Here is a 21,883-nt window from a genome sequence, read left to right as displayed (position 1 = left end):
TTCCCATGTTTATTTTACTGGCAGGAGACTGGAGGTAACCTCAGGAAACAGCATTTCCAGGGAGGCTGTGGCTGAATCTGGTAGTAAATATAGCCAGGAACAGACTCAGGGAATTGTCAGGCTGCGTGTCCCCGTGTGAGAAATCCTTATCAGGTCAAAACAGAGTCATTTTGTTGGTATGTGAGAGTTCACGTGAGCACAGAAGGGTGCACATGAAACCTCAGTAGCCAAAGGGGTAGACCATGTCAGTAATCCCGCTATTATGTCTCAGCCCCAAATTTGCCCTTCACTGCCTCCTCAGGATAAAGGAGCTGACGTTGGGGCTAGTACCATATTAAGTTTCATCAGTAGAGGGCGCTGAAGAGACACCGCAGGACACTCCTGGCAACATGCCTGGCTCCCCAAGGATGAGTCCGGTTACACATGCGGCTTCCCCCACGCACCTAGTGACCAGCACCTCTCCCCAGTATCCTCCCGAGACAGTTGCCCGCACACCGGAGGGCAGACTCCTAGCAAGTTCCACTGCCATGGCACCCCAGCGATTTCTTTGCTATCCAGTGTGCCGCGGCTGAGCGTCTCCGGCAAGGTCTGGCTCTCAGCCTGAAGGTGGAAGACGGGGTTCCACCCAGGGCATTCCAATCCTGTTATAGTCAATAATTCTGGATGTTACACTTCCCCTGCTCAAATCACTGCCCCTGGATCCTGCCCACTGGCTACACCCCAGTTCATTCTGCTGGGGGTCATGCAGGGTCAGCTCCAGGACGCTGGCCTGGCCCTGCTGTCCATTCCTCTGCATGATGGGAACACTGGGGACTCTTCAGTCCCCAACTTCTGGCCTGGAATGAGTTTCATTCAGCACAAAATTAGGCAGCATGGTGTCTGTGCAATTTTGCATGGTGACTCAAGTCTAAGAAGCTAATCAAAATGGTTCAAATCATTTCTGGTATAGATTTCAAAATGATGAAAACTTTCCAAGCAATCGTACTAGTGATCAGTTTAAAATGTCATTTTGGTTGTGGGTTACCTCTCAGCCTCATACTTGGAAAAACACGGAAAAATTCCCACTGGGTACCCCAGGAAACAGAGGGGCACATCCAGAGCCCAAGGTCATGGGGAGGAAGGGGGTGCACTGGATCATGTCTCATTCCTCTCTGGCCTCAGTTTCCCACCTCCTCTGCTGATCTCCCAGCTTCCCCACCCCCACCCTCATTCCCCAGCTCAGGACCCACAGACCCTGTGTTCCTACCACCACCCAGACTTACCACTGGCAACACAGACGAGCCCAGTCTAAATGGGGCTCTTGTGGGGCGCCTGGGTGGCTCAGTTGGTTAAGTGACTGCCTTCGGCTCAGGTCATGATCCTGGAGTCCCGGGATCGAGTCCCGCATCGGGCTCCCTGCTCAGCAGGGAGTCTGCTTCGTCCTCTGACCCTATCCCCTCTCATGTGTTCTCTCTCTCTCATTCTCTCTCTCTCAAATAAATAAATAAAATCTTTAAAAATAAATAAATAAATAAATGGGGCTCTTGCTCATCAAGCCAGTTCTGCTGCCCCTGGCGCCCCTGCAGAAACCACAGGGCTGCGCCCCTACCTGGCCCAACATGGCTCCTCTGTCCTGCCCCTACAGCGACCTTAAGCAGCTAAGCCTCTGCACCTTTGTATGTCAGTTCAGCTTTCCTGCCACCTGGCAGTACCCACTCCTGCATCCCACACTGAATAACTGCTGTTGGACAGGGCAGGCCCAGCCTGTACAGCTTGTCCCCACCTGGGCGCTATGAGGACTGTGGGGCACCTGAGGCCAAGCGGAGGACAGTAGACACAGAGCAAGGGGGTTACCTGTATGCATTTTTAGAAACAGGGCGAGGATCGAACTTAAAGAAGATGATGCACATGGGTCCCTGAGAGCAGCTTTGTTCACACAGGGTCACCAGTCTGCGGGAAAAGGAAAAAAAAATGTGTTGAATAAACAGCAGACAACACACCACTGCCTCCCCGAACCTGCAGTGCTCCCTGGCCCAGAAGAGAACCGCCTCTGGGATGCCCCTGACCCTTGTGGACACGGCAGAACCATACACCAGACACCGTGACGCTCACCAGCACCGCCCAACCATTTCCCTAAGTGCTCACACACATCAGCATGGGCCAGACTGGCCCCCGCTGCCTGCCACGCTCACTGGCCCTGGACACACCACGTGGAGGGTGGCCACAGGAGCAAGAATGAGAACCTGGCGGCCTCTGGGGCCAGCAGATCTTTTCCCCTAACCGAACTGAGAACAGAGATGAGATCCTGAGGCCACTGACCCTGGACAAGGTGACTGAGGGTCTCTAGCCCTGCATGTGTGCCTGAGCCAGGGCAAGGCTGCAGAGCAGAGCCAGCGGCCGCAGCCAGGGAACAGACAACACAGAGGCTGCGGAGACACTAAAGGGAGCCAAAAAAGATGCCCCCAGAAGAGCCTCAGGAGCAAGGGGGGTGAGGGAGTGTTCGGCGTATGTGCATGTACATGAGGCCTTGAGGTCTGCGTGCATGTGCAAGTGTACAGTTATGTGTGGGTGTTTGCAAGTGTGTGCTTCCGCAGATGTCTGCATGCATATGTGTGACTGTGTGTCCACTGAGCTCCAAGTGCACTAGCCTGGGGAGCCCTGGGACTGGGGAGGGTCCGTGCAGTACCCTGCCACCCCCCTCACCCCCGCCCAGAACACAGCACCTACTAGAGCAAGGTTTGGGGTCCGCATCTTTAAAGAGGGTCTGTGAACTGGGCCCCAGCTGGGAGAAGGTGGGATGAGATGCCCAGACCCTGCCCATCCTTGCTCCAGGTTTCAACATAAACCATGAACACCGTGCCACTCCAAACCCTCTGCCCCCAAGCCTTGGAGAAGCCACACGGAGGTGGGGGGAGGGGAGGGTACTTTAGGCATGGGAGGAGCAGGAGTGGGCCGAGAGGGGCTCCAGCTCCCTGCCCCAGGCCAGGGTCCCCACCACCCACACACGACAGTCCCGAGAGAGGCGCACCCCGGGCATAGGATTGGGCAGGTGAACAGAGGAGAGGTGAGAGCCCCCCTCTATGCCAGTACAACTTCTCCCAGGTCTTGGGTCTCCGAAGCAAAACATTTTCTGTTTTGGGACTCAGAAGGAGGACGTTCCCACCATGCCGACCCTGCCATCTAAGCTGTGCCAGCACCCAAGCATGGGTGGGTGGGTGGACAGGTGGCAGGGGCTCTGGCCACAGAGCATGGAAGAGCCAAGGAGGGGCCAAAGCCTGAGGCTGGCCCCGTGGACACGACCACAGCTCGGAGCCACATGGAGGTCTTCCTGTGGATGACATCATGCTGTCCCTGCCTCTCCACTCATTTCTGGCTCACTGGTCTGGCTGGCCTGGGAAGTAGAGGGAGGGGGTCAGGGAGGAAGGATCTACTCGACTACTGTCGCCACTGGCTCCCACAGGCCCTGGAGGGATCCCCACGACTCAGCCCCATGTTCCCCCCAGCCCCTAAAGGCACGAGCATCAGTGATGCCTCAGGGGACCCAACCCTGTCCTCAGTAAAACCTTTGACTGTGCAGGTGAGACATCACCATGGTGACCAGTGCCACTGCAGAAATGCAGGGTGCCGGAAGATGGAGCCGAAGGCAGTGCCCGATGCAGAAGAGGGCCCCGAGGTGACAGGAGCAGGCTGGGTTCCCACCCTTGGCTGCCCTGGTAGTGCCCACTAGGGCCATCATCCTAGGCTTACCTGATATCAAGACTGGTGGGCAGGCTGTTGGAACTGGACCCTTCTAGTAAAAACAACTCAAAATGCTTGAAAGAATATGAAAACATCTTAAAAGCAGCCATGAACTAACAAGGTCATGCAGGATTTGGCCAATATCTCGGAGAACGTGGAAACCCAGGGAGGAAAGAAAGCGGAGTACACTGGCTTTTCCTGCCCTGAGGCACTGGCCCATCTGGGCAAACTGGGCTCTGGTCGCCCAAGGTGAGGGAGACTGAAGACGAGGCCCAGGGCTGTCCCCAAGATGGGGCTGTAGTAGGATACCCTCCCCTGAGTGGAGCTGGGACCCTGAAAGGCAGCCCTCCTAGGGTGAGGGGGGGGGCTCTATCCACAGCCACCCCCAGGGGCCACAGGAACAGCACACAAAGTGGGGAGAGTCCCTGAGAAGCCACAAGAGCACAGCCGGGGCCACACTGGGGGTCCAGGGATCCTCATGCCAAGACTTGGATGGAAGGGCTCCCGCACTGGTAGTGCTCCTAGGCACCTGGAGAACCGAAGTTCTCATCTTCATGCTAGACCTCTGAGAAGTCTCACAAATCATTTCAAGGACAAAGAGCAGGACAGTCAGAAAGAACACCACATAACAAAACAAAGCGCCATAAGCAAAGACCAGCAGAAACGGATCCCCACACCAACCAGGCTCTCACTGCAGAAAAAGAAGCTTGAGAATATTTGCAGGAAAAGGATGTGAGAAAGAGTAAACCAGGAGGTTCACAAAGCACCAGAAACGACTTTTAGGACCAGAAGCTATAGAAACCACAGATTAAAACTCAGCAGTGGATTTAAGATGAGCAGATTAGACACAGCTGATGAGACAGATCAAATTGTCCAGAACGCTGTGCAGGGAGGTAGGAAGCATGTGGGGCCTCCTGAGGGGCCCCACCCGCCAGGTGCAGGGGATGGGAACCTGCCACGCAGCCGTGGTCCAGCACAGAAGACACAGGCCTTCTCACTCCCAGGGAGCTAGTCTCTCCCACAAATGAGAATACTGCAGGAGAGGCCAACCGGCACTGCCTGTGGCAACCAGGCCAACCGTGGTCAGTGGGAGAAGTCCTGCCAACCCATCACTTCTGAAATCCCACCCACCCAGAGCCCTACCAGGACAGAGGATTGTTCTGAGGATTGCTCCACCAGGGACATGCTGCCCCACCAAGGACATGCAGCTCTTGTCAGATGAGGCCCTCATGTAAGCCTTGGCCTGCTGTGCACCTCACTGGGCTGTGTGCCCAGCTGCTGGGCAAGGCCATCCACTGGGGGCAGCTCTGGCTACTGATGCTCACAAGCCAGAAGTAGAGCCCTCCAACTTGGCTGCAGGACCTTGCCATCCTAGCCAGCCTGTGTGGGTGGCAGACCTGCCCTCCAGACAGGGGTAGCAGGGAGGGCTCTGTGGTTGGAGGAAAGGCCACTGATGGGTCTCCAGGCAGCCTGGCGCCAGAGGTGTGGGCACAAAGCCCAGGGCTGCGGCCTCGATGAAGACGTGGTCATTGGGAGGGAAGGACCAGAGGAAAGCCAGCCCCTGGGGAGGGGACCATCAGGAACTGCCTTTCTCTCCAATCCCTCGCCCCCCACTCAAGCCAGGCCCGCTGCCCACTGCCCCACCCCTTCTCAGCTCCACGTCCCACCACCCCCGCAATCTCATTCACCTAGGCAGGTCCCATAGGTGCAGGGCCCTTCTCCCAGCATGCCCCCACCCAGGCCCTAGTGAAATCCTCCGACACCCTACTTGTTGGGCCACCGTCTCACTCCTGCTGACATTCAGGGCTCCCCGAGCGAGCTCCGGATACAGACACTGTGGTCCCAGTTACCATTCCCGCCGGCTGGACACAGGGCGGGCAGGAGGCTGGAACTGCTAACCGGGGCAAACTGAGTCCTGCTCCTGCCATTGCACACCTGCCTGCCTGGCCACTTGGGGCACTAAGAAAACACTGCTCTCCACTTCCCAGGGTTCCAAGGCTGGCACAGTGGGAAAGAGATAGGGAAGGGCTTCTATAGGCCCCACCCTGCCAGATGGGGCTGGGGCTCATCCATGCTTGGTGGCTTCTCCATTTGTCATGGGGAGCTCACCCCTGAAGGACACCCGAGCTGATGAAGTGCGTAAGGGAGGACAGCATCCCGGGCAAAAGCGTGCCTGGCTTCCTCAGTGACATCCCCGTGCCCCCTCGTCCCCACCTCCGCCAGGAATGCAAGCCCAGGCCCTCTGTGGAGTGTCTGCATGCCCATGGCAGCCCCCAAGCCAGAGCCAGCCCACGGCTAGAGGAAGAGACAGGCAGGAAGGTCCTGGGGAGGTCTGATCAGGAACCTCACCTGTGGACCTTGGCAACCTCGGCGGGGACACCTTAAGGTAGTGAAGCCTGGCAGCGTCCAAGCATTGAAGGAAGTCGCACCCCACCTCTGCCTGTTGTGCCCAGGATGCTGGGCCCCAGCAGGCGAAGGAAGCTACAATGGTGATGTGCACACCCACCCCCAGGCCTGCAGATGGTACTTAAAAGTCACAGACCCATCCTTTCCACATGGAAAGGGCTCACTTTCCCTCCTTTTCCCTCATCTGGCCTCACAGCAACCAGGAGGGCAGCCGGGCAACCCAGCGCATGGAAAAGAATACCCCCGCCGAAAAGGGGCAGGTGCCACAGAATCTGGCTCTCTGGGAGGGTGACACACAGACCCAGAGAAGGCTGGGCCCCCGCTGTCACAGAGCAAAGGACAGGACGGCTGGGGAAAACTTTCCCATGCCAGGCGCTTCACAGGGGTCATTTCCCTCTCCCCGGGAGCTTCGGCAATGCGCTTGTGGGGGGTCCCTGCTGGCTGCACTCAGAGCGAAGGAGCAGGCACCTGCGGCTGCTGGAACCAAGTGGGCCTCCCGACCCTGCATCTGCTCCCAGCAGCTCCCCAGAAGGCCAGGATACCCCCAGCACTGCACCCCAACACCGCCCTGGCACATCCACAAACCACTGCCCCCGGCGCCATCGTGGAAACGCTAAGAAGCCAACATGCCCACTGCAGTGGCCCTGGTGATCTCACTGTTCTCTCAGCGCTCGACCCTGGAAAAGCCAGTGATAGGTGACAAAATGTCACCATGTCCACACGTGGTCCCACCGGGGGTGCTGTCTCACAAATGCCACAACCTCAAGGGTGCAGCCGGGCCTCGGAGCCGCCCACAGGGATGGAAGACCCCGGACAGTGGCCCAGACCAAGGAGGGGAAGCCATGCGAGCAATGGGGCTGGAAAATGGAGCCTATGATGTGGCCGACCGTCCTGACGAGTGCCCAAAACACCTGCATGGCACAGTGGCTGAGGGCGGGGGGCGCATATCATTTCCCGCTGTGTGTACCCGAAGAGGCGCTTACCATGGCCTGGACTATTCCATAAAGAAAACCAGGGGGCTGGGCCCCACTGCTGAGGAGGTGGCAACAGCAGTCAGTCGCTCAAGCTCCCAGCCCCTGGAGCATCCACCACGGCTTCCTAGCGACACCACATTCCAGAACTCACACAGTCTCTCGTAGCTGCACACGACAACCAGGCAATCTTTGTCACAACCAAGATTTCACATAAAGAGCTGACCTCCGTGACCCAGTGACGACTGTTGTAAAAAAAAAAACTACCCAGGACATTTCTGGAATTGAACAGGGCCCGCATGAAGTCCTGTGGGGAACAGAAAGGCTGCAGCTCTGAAGCATATTCTCTCTGATGGCATCCGACAAAGGCCCCCAACCCAGGGACTGTGACTCAGGCTGAGCAGGTGCATGAGGCTGTACATGCACGGATGAGAGCAGCATACCCACACCACACCTCACACCTGCGCACTCAGCCTGGGATGCCCGCTGTGTCCTTGGCCTGCCCAGGACACACTGTGGAAGGAAGCACTGCGTCCCCTGGGGTGGCCTCCCCGAGCCTGAGCGTGCACCTCTGCCAGGTCCTTGCATGGGGAGCCCAGGCGGATCCAGGGTAACCACCTGTGCGGCCCAGGGCCTGCACTCCCTGCACACACCTACAGTCCCTGGGCACACCTGAGCCCCGGCCGGAAGGACCTACGAGGTGTGAGGCAAAAGCAAAAAGTTCCCTTCAAACCAAAGCCACGGGCTTCCCCTTTCTTCTCTCTGAGTAAGCCAGAGGAAGTCTTCCCAGATCCCAACTTCTGCCTTCCCCTGCTCTAACCACCTGGTAGTCCGGCAGTCAGTCTCAGCATGGGCATGGAAGCTTTCCAGGCACTCCCAGCCCCTCTGCTGATAAGGCTTTCGAGAGTTCTCTGCATGTTCCATCCTGCCTGCTCACCCCGCTGCCTCTGAAACCCGCCCTCTCCAGCCGGGGGACTCCTTCTTCCTCGCCTGTCTTCCAGAGGAACCAACAGGGCTGTCCTAACAGCCAAGTGCAGCCAGGTACACTCCCTCTTTCAGAATAGCCAGGCTCTTCACTTGAGTCAAGCCCCAAACCTCAGTCCACACGGCGTCTAACATGAGCATGACAAGGAAATGACTCAAGCAGGCAGGCAGACCAGCCAGTGGTCAGAGCCACATGCCAAGAGATGCGGTGATGGCTGCCGTGGCTCAGGTCAGCGCCGTGTGGGCACAAGGCCTGGCACCTGGATGGACCAATGGTGAGGATCTGCTTCTGCTGCCAAGGAAGGCAGGTCTGCAATTTCACAGAGGCTCACTGGTAGAGTAGGCATGTGGGGCCCAAGGGCCACGCTGACCGGACCTCACTGTCACCGCTAGCCCAGACAGGGAAGGACCTGGTCAGGGGACGGGGAGACCTCAGCACTGTTGGGGGTGGTCACCAACCCCCATCTCCCTCTTGTGCACTCCAGATGCCACCCAGCTGCTGGCCCACCCTGCCTGGGGGCTAATGGGCATCACGTACCAACTGTGCCGGCCACCCACCCCACACCAACCAGCACCATCTCCTCCAGCGTTTGCACCAAGGCCTGCCCCCTTCCCTTCCTCCCAGCCCACCCGTCCTCCCACACCCGCTGCCCACTCGTCCATCCCGAGCCCAAGGCTCCACGCCTCCTGTGGCCACAACCAGCAGCTCCTGTGGGAGCACATGCTCTGCAAATGGGCTGAGGACCTTCCTAGGACAGAGACGGAGAGGGGCAGAATGGCTGGTCAGAGGATGATGCTCTTAGGTGAGCAGACCTGGCCCAACTCCCTCCAAACATCCAGTACAGGTACCAGTGGCTGGGCAAGGGGGCGTCCCGCCAGCACCACAACCTGCCGCTGCTGCCCTCCTCGGGGTGGCAGGAAACACTCTCACCATGGTTACACTGGCAACTCCCAGGGGCTGCGCATCTTACAGATTCCTGCCTGTCTGTGTCCACGAATCACCGATTTGGGTATTGAATCCTGGGCTTTTGCTGCACTGATCCGTACTGCAGTGCACGTGGTGTGGGCAGGCTCACGGCCTGTCTGATCCACAAGCTGCCGATACTTCCTCCCACGCCTGCCCTGTCCTGCAGCCTTGCCTGTGGCACTGCCTACCAGGAACAGTCTGTTCCTTCAGCACAAGTTTTCCCATTGCTCCCGCATAGCGGCCACCCTCCCTGCCCCAAAGCGAAAGCCCCTTTCCCTTGCCTTCTTTGAATGGTTGTATTTTGGCTTAGTTCTCAGGTCAGCCCGTGCCCTGCTCCGGTGGGTGGTGTGAGGTACCCCTTGCTTCCCAGGTGCCAGGCGTCAGGTCTGTCCCACCTCAGCCATACCCTGGACACCCAGTCACCAGGCTCCACAGGGGTCCGGCACGCTCGGCAGGCCTCTCAGCTTCAGCACATGCTCTGGTATCTGAAGGACAGGTCTCCCTCTTGGCTAGTCACAGAATCTTCTAAAAGTCTAATGCATCGTGCTGGGCCACCACCACTGCCCATCACACCCAGCCCTGAGCATGAAGCGCGGCAAGCAGGTGAGTCTTGAGTGAGCCCCGGCTCCCCAGCAACCCCACGGCAGAGACGGCACACCACCTCAGCATTTGTACCCAAGCCAGAAATAAGCAAAACTCATCCCTGAGGGCAGAAATCAGGGCAGGGCCACCTGGTCTGGGGAACAATACGGGACATCCGGGTGCTGGCACACCTTCTTGGTATGGACGCTAGTGGTGTGGCTGGGCTCCCTGTACAAGCCATGGAGCTGAACGTTTAAAACACATGCACGCTAACAGCAGGCATGCTTCATGTGCACTCTTACGGGCAGGCCGGCGTAGGGCGGAAAGAAAGGTCGAAAAAGACGCTGTCCATGCGAGACTGGGCAAAAGTGCACTCAGCCCTGGTGCCAACCCTTCAAAGCAGAGCCAGGGCTCTTGTAGAGTTCTGCATAATGACACCAGCATCTGAGCAGAGAGCAAAACCACACCTGACAACTGGGGTGCCAGGGGCAGGGGGCCTGCACCCTCGGTGGGAGCACTTTCTTTTGTCAATTGAAAAGGCAAACAGGCCTCTCAGTGGAGGAGAAACATGCCAGGTCAGAATGCAGCAGAGAATGACAGGGATGCACACGAATGAATGGGGAGCTATTGTGGCCTCCACACAGAGCCAAGGGGGCCTAGACACCCGGAAAGTGAGGCTCCCGGTTCACATCACATCCATCTCCCACCGGCTGGCTGTGCACATGAAGGCTCTGAACAGAGGTTACCTGGACCAGAGAATCTGCAGCTCCAAGCACTTTACACATTGAGGGATATATTTTCAAGGCTAACCAGCCTGTCTATCTGGTCTTGAGGGGCCATGCAGAGGACAGGGGCCCTCAGGCTTCACATGACAGGGCTGAGGAGCCAGACACCCCAGCCTCACCCAGCACAGCCTGTGCGATCACTGTGGCAGCCCCCAGGGTAGGAGCTGGAAAGCATGCACTGCTCTTTTCGCATGAGGCGGAATGTCCTCCCAGCAGCTGCCAGCAAAGGAGGTAAACACACATGGGAACACAGTGTCGCTGTGCTGTTCGGGGGCCCTGGCTGAGAAAGCCCTGACGTCTGTAAATATTCTGAGCAGCCGGCCCACTGCAACTCCCCACCCTCCTCCCAGCTCAGCAACTGAGGATTCTACAATCTGTGTTTTGTCATTTTGACCAAGTGGCATTTCACCATGACAAATTTTCTACAGGGATATTCTCTTCTGAGATCTCCACAATGTTTGGGGAGCACTAATTCAACTCCACACCAAGTGTCACTGTCCCTGCAGTTCAAAGGAGCAACACAATGAGGGGAAGAATGAGCATTACAGAAAGCCGTGGACATAGGGCAGCCCCTCTACCTTAGCCCCTCCTGGCTTCCCCACAAGCCAGGGGCCAGCCCAGCCTCACAGTGACTCCTGCGGCCCCCATGCTTAATAAAAGACAATGGAGTATTCCAACGAGGATGTACCCTGAGTGTCAGGAGCCATCAAGAGATGGTGAACGGCCTTTTTTACTTTTAAGCGCACATATATCATTTTTGAAAATCTAAAAAAGAAAGTTAAAGAAAAATAAAGGGGCGCCTGGGTGACTCAGTCGTCAAAGTGTCTGCCTTCAGCTCAGGTCATGATCTCAGGGTCCTGGGATCGAGCCCTGCATCGGGCTCCCTGCTTCTCCCTCTCCCGTTCCCCCTGCTTGTGTTCCTTCTCTCCGTGTGTCTCTCTCTGTCAAATAAGTAAATTAAATCTTTTAAAAAAAACTGCAATGATAACCTGGAAAGACAGCTTGGTGACCTGGGGCGACCTTGTTTTCATGGAGCCCATCACCCAACCCCATGGTCTGGACCAACAAATGCCAGATGCAACGGTGATGCCCTCACACACCGCCATGTCGCCAAAGGATGGACCCAGTTCCTGCACATCTAGAGCGTCAATGACAAGTGTGCCACCACTTTTAAAATCCTCCCAGCCTCCCTGCCACGGGCCGTTTATCTCCAGGCATGCTCTGGAGGCCCCTCGTTTCTCCACGGAAGTCCTCAGGAGTAACAGGCACACTTCCTGTGCGGGCAGGCACCAGGGCTGCCTACAGAGAGCTTCACCCTCTGATACAGAAGCCAGGCACTGGAGCGAATCCCCAAGACACCACACACAGTTACATCCACGGTGAAACACGATCAAAAAGCCCACAGAACGAGGTCACAAAAGAATCATGAGGCAAGCATAACAGTGCAGGGGCTGGGCAGCCGGGGCAGAACTGACAGCCTGTTTCCTTCATTCAGGGAAGGCTGTTGTCACCACACATCAGAGCAAACAGTGGCAGCAGCAGTGGACAGTCTAAGTGGCCCGCAGTCTGTGGACATGCCAGGAACATGAAGGCACAGGACTGGGGCTAATACTCAAAGGCCAGATAAGGTGGGGGCACCAGGGCAGCCCACCCACCAGACGGGAGCACTAGGATCCTGGAGAGGAGGGGACAGAAGCTCTGCTGTGTCCTCCTGCCTCCACCTCACCAGCCAGCTCACCCAAAGCAGGCAAGACCCTGAGACAGTGGCCCAGGTGGAGAGGAGGCGCTGGGACCTGGCCCTGGCTCTGAGTGACCTTGGGAACACCACTTGCCCCTCAGCCTGAGTTTTCTTCACTGTAGACAGCAGCCAACCAATGAACATTTGCCCAAAAAGGTTGCCCAGAGGATTAACAAGCAAGTTCGAGAAAGCATTTCCAAAGTGCTACCAGCTGCAGCCACCCCTTATAGCTGCCATCACGTCACATCTGCCTCATGGAAGAAAGCTCTGAGCCCAAACAGCAGCAGCAAAACAGCAGTCAGCAGGTTGGGAGCAGGACGCCAGGCCAGGCCTGAGCCCAGCATGTGATATCCCTGCTGGAGGAAAAGGGCTGAGGCTCACGGACTAGTCCAAGGGCAGAAGGTTCACTCGAAAGCTGTGGCCCCGAGGGAGGCCATGAAGCACCTGACACCGCTGGGGTCGGGGAAGGGGGTCTTAAAGCCAAGCACCAGGGCCAGCCCTTGCACCAGGGCCAGCCCTTGCCCCAGGCGCAACCCTGCCCAGCACCCACCCCTGATACCCTGGGGGGATGGTCTAACTGAGCCACCCCAGAAAAGGCGTGTCCAAGCGCAGGCATGACCCAGCACTTGCTGCCTACTGAGACAAACATAAGCTGTCACCCGGCTGCCCCGCAACAGGCCACAGGGTGGTGGCACCGTGACTCAGGACTTCAGAAGTGTCTGAGGCCCTAGCCCACCCACCCTGCGGCGATCACGCAGCTCCCGGCCCCGCTAGTCTCTGCTTCCCCGCAGCGAGACCCGCCCGGCCTGCCAACGGACCCTGCTTCCCATTCTGTCGGGGATCACTGGAAACGCCTTCGAGTAACGCATGGGGCGCTTCGTCAGGGTCAGTTTGGTCTCTCCGGACCCAGCCGTAGGATTTCCATTCCACGCCTCGGGAAAGGGAAACAGGCAGGGCGGGGAGGTACAGCCCTGTCCCTCCCCTCCCTACCCGCGCCCCCCGGAGCCCCGCGCCCCGGGTCCCGGGCCGGCCCTTCAGGGAAAGGAATCCGCCGCCCGGGCCGCCAGCCGCACACTCACCGCCTCCGCCGCCGCCGACTTCCGGGTGCCGCGCCCGCGCGCCACCGCCACCGCCCAGGCCCCGCCCCCGCACCCTCTGAGCGCTCACCATTGGGTTGCGCCGCCAGGGGCGGGGCGGCACGCCGCGACCCCGAGCACCGTTGGCTGGGCGCGCTGTCACTCGGGGGCTGCAGCCCTCCCGGCGCTCCGCCCCCAGGGCTGCGCCAAGCCTCGGGGCTGCGGGGGCGTCTGGGGGTCTCGTGACCCCCGCGGCTTTCCCAGGCTTCTCGGCTCCCCACGCCGGAGGACGCCCGTGGGAGGTCGCTGCCGCTTGCTGCCGCCCCAAGAGCATGCCTTCGTGGACCCATCAGGGCCGCGGTCTGAACTCCAGGGGCCATAGGTCACCAAACCACCTGGCGGCCTTCTCTGGGAGCGATAGGGGGATGCCCACTTCCGGACCCGCCCCTCAGGCTGGGTCCTGTTCCACACCCACTGGCTGTAGACCTGGCTATCCCTCCCTTTTCTTTATGGCTCCCAGTTCAGTTCAGCTTCTGCTACTCTGGCCTTTGCACCAACCCCCACTACCACCCCTACCCCCCGCAATCCTGCCACACTCGGGACAGACCCTGGACCGGGTACTCCAGACCCACCCAGCCACTGTGGCCTTTGAGCCCACTTGGTCGCTGTTTTGCAGGTCCAGGCCCTAGGAGGAAGTGTTGGCCCACCCTCAGCTGTAATGCTTGAGCAAGTGAGCAAAAGGGCGGGAAGGGGCACTGACTGGGGGCCTTTCAACAGGACAGAGGCAGTTGCTGGGCTCCCTGCCTTCAGTGTCCTCTAGGCTGTGTCTAGGGCCTAAGTGCAGAGAAAGTGGAGAGTCAGAGGCCCAGGGCCCAGGGCCTACTCCAAAGTGGGCGCTCAGCAAACTAGGACAAGGATGACAGTTACATTGAGGATAATAACAATGTGCTAAGCACTCCAAACCCAGGGTCCCAGTCCACAGGTGTCATTCCCCCCATTTTACAGATGCAAACACTGAAGCTCAGAGCAGTTACACCACTTTAAAAAAGGATAGCAAGTGGCAGTGGCTGAATTAAATCCACAGTCCTGTGTGAAGACCTACTGTCCTGATCCTGACTCAGAGCACTGATGCCCTGTGGAAAACGGGTTTAGAGAAGGAAAGGGCCTGACTGGTGATCAACAAAGGCAAGAGTGGATCCCAAAACTCCCTGACACACCCAAATGCCTATTCCACCCAATTCTCTTGCCATCTTTTCTGTGTTCCTCCTGGAACCCAATAGGAGCCCTTTACAGACATGGAAACTGAGGACTCCAGATATCCAAGGACTCATGGCCAGCAGGCAGCAGACTCAACTTGATGCATGGTCCTTCCTCCCACCATCCAGCAGCAGAATCCTCCTGGGCTGGTGCCAGTGATTTCCCTCTGGGCAGCCAGACCTTTCAGTCCACCCGAGAGGTGATAGTGCTAAATAAGAAGACTTGGGGAGGGGCACCTGGGTGGCTCAGTTGGTTAAGCGACTGCCTTTGGCTCAGGTCATAATCCTGGAGTCCTGGGATCGAGTCCCACATTGGGCTCCCTGCTTGTCGGGGAGCCTGCTTCTCCTCCTGACCCTTCCCCCTCTCATGCTCCCTCTCTCTTTCTCACTCTCTCTCAAATAAATAAAATAAAATCTTTAAAAAAAAAAGAAGACTTGGGGCTTAGACATGTGTGACCACACCCTGGGGTACAAGGCAGCAGTTGCAAAGTGGTCTGCCCCAAACCACTGGGCAACATGCCTCAGGGGAGTGGGACACAGAATGGTGCTTTCCTGTTGCTAGCAAAGAGGAATGCAGTCATGCATGGGTTGGACAGAGGTTCAAATCCTGGTCTGCCACAGAAGCATATGGCCATGGGCCAGCCCCACTTCTAGCTACACTCTCCCCATCTGGATGGAGCCATGTCAGGTACTCTGATAGTCTTTGTCTTCGCTGACTCCAATTAACAACATTCAGTGCTAGGGAGCAGATAAGACCAGATAAGATGGGTCGGGGTGGGAAGCTGACCCCTGGGGTCTCAGGGCTGCAAAGAGTTCACACATCCTTAGCTGGAGAGCTCACTGCCTTATTTGGTCACCCTTCTGGTCTCTGAACATTTGCCGCTGTTGAGAAGTTCTTCCTGACCTCCAGCTAAAACCTTTTTGTCCCTATAGCTTTGCTCACATGTCCCAGGGATGTCCCCACAGAACTGTCCCGCAGCTGGGTGGAGAGGGTGGGAGAGAGGGAAGAGACTAGGTTACTGGTCCCTGTGCCACTGGTCACACTGTAGGGGTTCCCTGTTCCTGACCCCTACCTACAGCCTGGGTCATGGTGGGCCCACTGAGTGGCCTTGTGTCCTCTTGGAACTGATACTGTCCACCCTACTCCTCTGTATGTGGCTAGTGATCCAGCCTGGGAGACAGAATCCTGCCTGGAGTGGGGGGCGGAGAGGAAGTCCTCACCTAGGCCAATTCTGGAGCACAATTCTCCTTTTGTTCTCTCACCAGAGGTCTGTCTGGCTCCTCCTGCCACTATCAGCAAGTGTGGGGGGAAGGGATGATGCTGGACCACAAGCTCACTATGAGAATAGGGCTCCAGGAAGACCAGGGTCCAATGCCCCTGGAGAAATCTGTAGGGACAGTTGGACTAATGAGATCCACTCCTAATGGAGGGAAGAGAACCCCTCAACCCACACAGCCGCTGGCTCAGAATGTCACCAATGGTGCAGCTCCACAGGACAAGAGCTATCTTGCTCATAGGGGCCCCTGTGTTCCAAAGAAGGACACTGCGTTCCATCTGCCCAGAGCCGCAGGCAACATCACTATGCCAGAGTGTCAAACGGCTCTCATCTCAAGTGCCAACTCCAATTGACTGGTGGTGGCAGCCTGGCTTCAAAAGGCTAGGGTGGATTTGCTATGTGCGCCAGGTACCACAGGGGGGACCCAATGGTGGTACCAATGGTGAGTTCTAGCCCTACAGCACTTCACTTTCTTTGTTCCGAGCAAGCAACTATGGTGTGAACACTCTGGATCCCTGATGTGGGTGGATAAGACATGAATGTCTGGTCTCTCCATTAGCGCTGTCATGGGCCTGTGACTCCCTGGGTGGACATGGGGAATATAGTGGGCTGAGAATCTGGTCATCTCCAGGTGCAACCAGGGTAGGAAAGACTTAGAACTAAGCGTGAGCCAGAGTCACTGGCCAAGGGGCCACCATCTCCTGAACCCCCTGAAGTAAGCCCCACTGGGCAGCACCCCCACTGGTGCCCCCCCCCCCCCACAAAGTTAAGTGGAGCTGGCCAGGGATCATGGTCCCATTTGTGGTCATATATGTGTGCCTTGTGTCACTGCAGGGACCAGGTGGCCGCTCTCCACCTGGCAGAAAAATGCAACCTGTGCGAAACTCTACTCAGGTGGTTGCACCCCACAGGTTTCCTCCAAGATCCCAGGTAGGGTGGAGGAAATGGGACACCAGGAAGAGGAGGTGGTGATAAACACACAAACTCCTCCCCCACCCCCTCCCAGGCCCTGACTGAGGTGATTTGGAGGAGATGAGGGACGGCAGTCCTGTGGCAGTCCTGCAGGGTGGGCTGAGACAAGGTGTCCGGAGATTCAGGCCTGGTGGCAGAGGAAAACCTCTATTTCACCGAAAGGCCCTTTCTGCCCTCAGAAACACGTCTCCCTATCCAGCGTCGCTGAGCCAAGGTCTCTGAGCCCCGCCTCTCTGTGAGGACCCCGGGGCGACGAGGGAGAAAGAAGCCGCAGGCCCGGGAGTGTAACGGACTAGGTTTCAGCCCCGGAGACCTAAAGCAAGTGAGAACCTTTCTGAGCTTCAATTTCCCATCTGTAAAATGGGAAGGCGGCAGAACTCTCCCTCGCGGATTGTGTGAAGAACACAATTAGATATTGACAGGAGGGCGCGGCGCGCAGCACCCGGGCGAACTGCTGACGCCTGAGAAGGATCCCAGTGAGCTAGGGGCAGTGAAGGAGGCAGCCAGGCTGGAGTCCCGGGAAGGGGCGCAAGGCCTGCCAATCCCCGCTCCGGGCCGGACGGTCTGGGGACGTCCTCGAACGCGGCCGAGGGGGGGCGGCCCGAGGCCCCGGCCGCGCCGCAGCGGTCCCGGCAGGTGCCGGGGCCTCGGCCACTCCACGAAGGGGCCGGTCGTCGTCCGGGACGGACACCCCGGGAGCCCAATGGCAAGCCGGCGTCTCCCAGCGCCCGTCCAATCGGCGCCGGTTGCCGGGCCGCCCTGGGTCTCCCGGCCAATGGGAAAATTCGCGTTCGGATGGGGCGGGGCGGAGGGTCGCGTAGCCGGCCAGACCCGCTTTGCGCACGGGCCGCGCGAGGGGCGGGGAGGGCTGGCCCCGGGGCTGCACGCTGGGCCCGGGAGGGGTCCGCCCCCGCACCGGCCCAAGTTGAGGCCCCGCGGACCGCTAACCCCGCCGCGCCCTGGGGACGCCGCGCCGGGTGCGCCGAGAGACCCGGGGACGCCCGTCTGGGGGCGGGGGCCACGCTGCGGGGCCGCCCACGCCGCGCTCCAGGTAGGCTCAGGCCGGGGGGCGGGGTCCGGAGGTCGAGGCCGGGATTGGGACGAGGCCAGAGGTCCCGGACGGGATCCAGGTTGCGGTCCAGCAGGGGCCGGCGTCTAGGTGGGCTCCTGAGCGGGGAATCGAAGTCCGGCCGGGTATCGCGGCCGGGGAAGGAGCCGGGCTCCGCCCCACCTGCCCCTAGCCCGCGCCGCGGTGCGCGAGACCCTGGACCACGGGGACGGGTCCCTTTGTGCGCGGCCTGCCCGGGCGCCCCGCACCGCGCGCCCCCGCCGAGACGCGGCCGGAACCCGCAGCCTTGACCGCCCTGCGCGACGCCGGGCGCCTTGCGGCTGGGATCCGGCAGTCACGGGAACTTTCCAGGGGCCCCAGGGGCGGCGGGGCCGGGGAACTTTCCTGGGGCGGCGCGCCACTGGAACCCGCTGGGGCACGGCGGGGCCAAGGGGATGTCCCCGCTCCCGCTGCTCCCGCCGCCTAGAGGACGAGGGAGGGGATGCCGCCCGGAGTCCCTGCCTAGTGCCCTGAACGGGGCCGCCCTGACCGGGGATCCCCCTGTTCCGCCACCCCTGGGTCCCCTCGGTGGGACACCGGGCCCCCGGCAGAGGTGGGTTCTCCCCAGTCGGGGTGGTACTCAGCCTGGGTTTGTTGAGGTGTGGCCGCAGGGCAGGCAGCCTGAGATCCCAAGCCTTCCCATTTTAATGTTTAATTAAATGTTGGGTACTTAAAACATGTCACTGTTTCTAACTTGTGCGTAAGTTATCACTGAAAACGGAGCTCAGGGACTCTGGCTGTTTTCCCTCTAGACCCAGGCATGTTTAGAAACAAGAGAAAAGAATCACCCCAACAGTGTTTCATCCTTTGGGCTAGGCTCTCAGTGTAACCTCAGGTGGTTACTCCTTTCTCACACCCGTTCCAGTTGTCACCTACATTACTGTGCAGGACACACACCAAGTCAGGATTTATAAACCCAGGGGGTTGGGAGATGAGCAGCTTAGTGCCTGTGAGGGCAACCTGTCCCCATGAGGACATGCACCAAGGGTGGACTGAGTGCCTCCATCCCCTCCCCCTGCCTCCACTTGAGATGCAAGCCACCACCAAAGGTCTGCTGGTCCAGAGCAGGTCCTGCCTGTCTTGTGTTCAGTGTATCTCCGGATCTGGGATGGTGCTGGACACAGGAGACAGTCAAAACTCTCTACACAGTATACTGGGCCCATGGCCAGTAGTTCCTGAGTAGGTGGTCCAGACCTTGGGTCTGGCCACAGCATGTAGGGCTGTGAATCTGGAATGCATCCTTTCCCCCAACCTTGCCCTGTCCCACCCACAGTACCATGTCTGTCCCCTGCTCCCTCAAGTCTATGGTCCACTGGCACCCAGCGCAGGGCTGGGCACAGAGCATTCACTATGCTCAGGATTCTAGTCCTGGCCTAGGAAGGAGGATCACAGCCAAGCCAACCCCTGCCCTGCTCTTCTTCCCAGTCTTTTCTACGTAGACACAAGTACCTGCAGTCCATGACCCTCCCAGGTAAACTGGGCCAGCTCTCAGTCCTGCTAAGTTAGCTTCCCCATGCCACGTTGGGGTTGCATGGTGCCTCCTCCAGAGGTGGCCCCTCAGGTCTCTGTATCTCTGAGGCTCTGTGAAAGCAGGGTTGTACTTCCATCCCTGTTTGTGCTGCCTAAAGATTCAGGATAGATTCACCACACCCACTTCACCCCAAGAGTCAGGCCTGAAGGGCATGAAGAGTGGGGTCCTGCACCTTTAAGGGAAGCCAAGAGCTACACACAGCTGGGGGGCAAGGACACTAGGCATGCTAGAGTCCTAGCCAGTCCCTAACATCTGCCCTGTGACCTGGTCTGGCCTCAGCAGGGGGAGGGAGGGTGGGGCAAGCCCTGTGGACTGCCAGGGGGCCATTGAGGGTTCTGGGGACTTCCCAGTGGCGGCTCAAGTCAGGGGAAGGCATCTGTTTTTTTACCACCAGCTTCCATCAAGATAGTGATGAAGTCTTGGGCTGCTCAGCAGGAGACCCAGGATTGGGAGTAACCAGAGGGAACATGGGGTCAGGAATCCCTTATTGGGCTTTCCTGACTGGGACAGCTGTACAGTTCGGTTTATTTCACAGGTCAGGAAGATGAGCCCAGAGCGGTGGACACCCATTTCATCCCCATCTCATCCCTTCCCCCACCTTGTGTCAGGCTCTTCCCACTGCCCCAGTGGATCTTGAGGAGCCAACAGCCTCCAGGAAAGCGGCGACTAGCTGGTACGGCCACCAGAGGGCACCCAGGACTGCCATGGCAGGCGAGACTGGCCCCACCCAGCCTCCCTCAGGGCTGGGACCCTTCCTGAGGAACCTGGTGGGGAGGCCGTAGCTCTGCTTTCTCCAGACTGCCTGTCCAGGGTACAGAGCTGGAGAGGAACAAGGCCCCTCAGTAGCCCCCAGAGCCCCTCACCACCTTTAGTTCAGGCAAGGGGAGACCCAGGGACTGAATGGCAGCGTGATTGAGCGCAGGCTCGGGCAAGGACAATGAAAAACAGGCCCTGAGTGAGGCCGCCTTCAGACCTGGGCCCCAGGGGACTCCTTGGCTTCCATAGGCTGACCCTGCCAGCATCTAAGGGTCCTGGTGCGGACTCTGAACCAGCCTGTCAGGGTGAGGCTGTGCCTCTTCCACTTTATCTGTGAAAGAAGGTGCCACAGAAGCGGGTGCCTTTTCACGTTGCACCCAAAGTGGCCAGCAGCCTGGAAGAGCACGTCAGGATGTGTCACAGTGGAGGAAGGCGTGAGGTTTGAGTGCAGAACGGGCTCCTAGACAGACCTGCCTGACCCCCCCCATCGCCCCCCCCCCCCCCCACCCGGGTTCCTCCTCACCTGCCACAGCCCCCAGTTCCCCCCCCCCCCCCCCCCGCTGGGGCCCCATCCCTCTCCTGGACTCTTCACTTTGTGCTCATGGAGCTGCCTCATGCCATGGACACATGACCAGTCCATGGCTTTGCAGGACAGGCCGCTGGGTTCCTGCCCCAATCGGAGATGCAGCAGGCCTTCCCAAGAGAGGGGACAGACTGGACAGATTTTCGGGGTATGCCAGTGTGGGGAGGCCCATGGCATGGTTAGGCTGAGGCTTGTATAGCCAGGTGGAGTTGCTCCACTTCTCCAGACCTTCCTCATTTGGGGATGGAGCCCAATAAGATGCAGGGTTGGTGGCTCCCTTAGCCCCAAGGCTCCTGGCTCAGGGGTCCTTGGCCGAGTAAGTGACCCCAAAGCCTACAGATCAGCCCTGAGGGGGAGCTAAGAAGGGATTCCCGAGACAGGTACCCCCTGCACTCTCATCACAGATCCTGTCACTCGTCTTCTCTTCAGATCCACGTCTGTCCACTCCCTCAGGGCTCCTGTCAGGCCCTGCCCTGCCCCCATCTATACAGTGTCCTGTGACAAGGGTGCCTTGGGGACCCATGCCTCCCAAAGCTGCCACCATCCTGCATCCCCCAGAGCCTCCCACTTCCCCTACCCTCCTCCTGCAGGAAGCCTTTGGTGCTCACCCCCATACATGCCACATCCACAAAGGAAGATTAGATAGAGGAACGATCTGGAAAACACTGTAGAGCCCAGGGGAGAGAGCTTCTATCACCCCTGACTCCCCAGAGATGGCTTTCCATTTGCAACCCAGACCTCCCCTCCTCTTTGTGCCACCCTGGCTTTGGTTTCTGGTTTTAAAGATTTTATTTTTAAGTAATCTCTACATCCAACGCAGGGCTTGAAGAGTTGCATGCTCTTTAGGGTGCCTGGGTGGCCCAGTCAATTAAGCATCTGCTTTCGGCTCGGGTCATGATCTCAGGGTCCTGGGATCAAGCCCCACATTGGGCTCCCTGCTCAGCAGGGCATCTGCTTCTCCCTCCCTGCTACCCCTGCTTGTTCTTTCCCTCCCTCTCCCTCTCTCTCTCTCTGTCAAATACATAAATAAACCTTAAAAAAAAAAAAAAGAGAGTGTTGCATGCTCTACGAACCAAGCCAGCCAGGTGCCCACCACCCTGTTTTTCATTTTTATTAATGTAAACACTTTCTGGCATGGTCCGCAGGCCTAGATAAAGTGACAGGGAATGTGTCC

General features: G+C 58.5%; 2 protein-coding genes across 7 annotated transcripts in view; one reads left to right on the top strand and one right to left on the bottom strand.

The window, feature by feature from the left end:
• TANGO2 (transport and golgi organization 2 homolog) overlaps nucleotides 1–13,279 on the bottom strand; it is a 38,323-nt gene extending 25,044 nt beyond the window's left edge. Inside the window, exons 1-2 of the mRNA XM_034989147.1 lie at nucleotides 13,230–13,279; nucleotides 1,834–1,929 (exon numbers count right to left, since the gene is read on the bottom strand). Coding sequence (XP_034845038.1) covers nucleotides 1,834–1,889 — 56 coding nt within the window. The 5' untranslated portion in view covers nucleotides 1,890–1,929; nucleotides 13,230–13,279. The remainder of the gene's footprint in view (nucleotides 1–1,833; nucleotides 1,930–13,229) is intronic.
• A 4,305-nt stretch (nucleotides 13,280–17,584) lies between these two features.
• ARVCF (ARVCF delta catenin family member) overlaps nucleotides 17,585–21,883 on the top strand; it is a 50,634-nt gene continuing 46,335 nt past the window's right edge. For 4 of the 6 annotated variants that reach the window (XM_034989135.1, XM_034989134.1, XM_034989137.1 and 1 more), the window contains exon 1: nucleotides 17,585–17,782. The gene's annotated coding sequence lies outside the window, so the exon portion shown is untranslated. The remainder of the gene's footprint in view (nucleotides 17,783–21,883) is intronic. The other 2 variants (XM_034989139.1, XM_034989136.1) reach the window with 1 other exon arrangement.

The sequence above is a fragment of the Mirounga leonina genome, unplaced genomic scaffold, assembly GCF_011800145.1.
Source record: "Mirounga leonina isolate KUSES-001 unplaced genomic scaffold, KU_Mleo_1.0 Mir_481, whole genome shotgun sequence".
Lineage (NCBI taxonomy): Eukaryota > Metazoa > Chordata > Mammalia > Carnivora > Phocidae > Mirounga > Mirounga leonina.
Note: the sequence above shows the minus strand (reverse complement) of the source record. Positions and strands in the feature narration are given on the sequence as shown.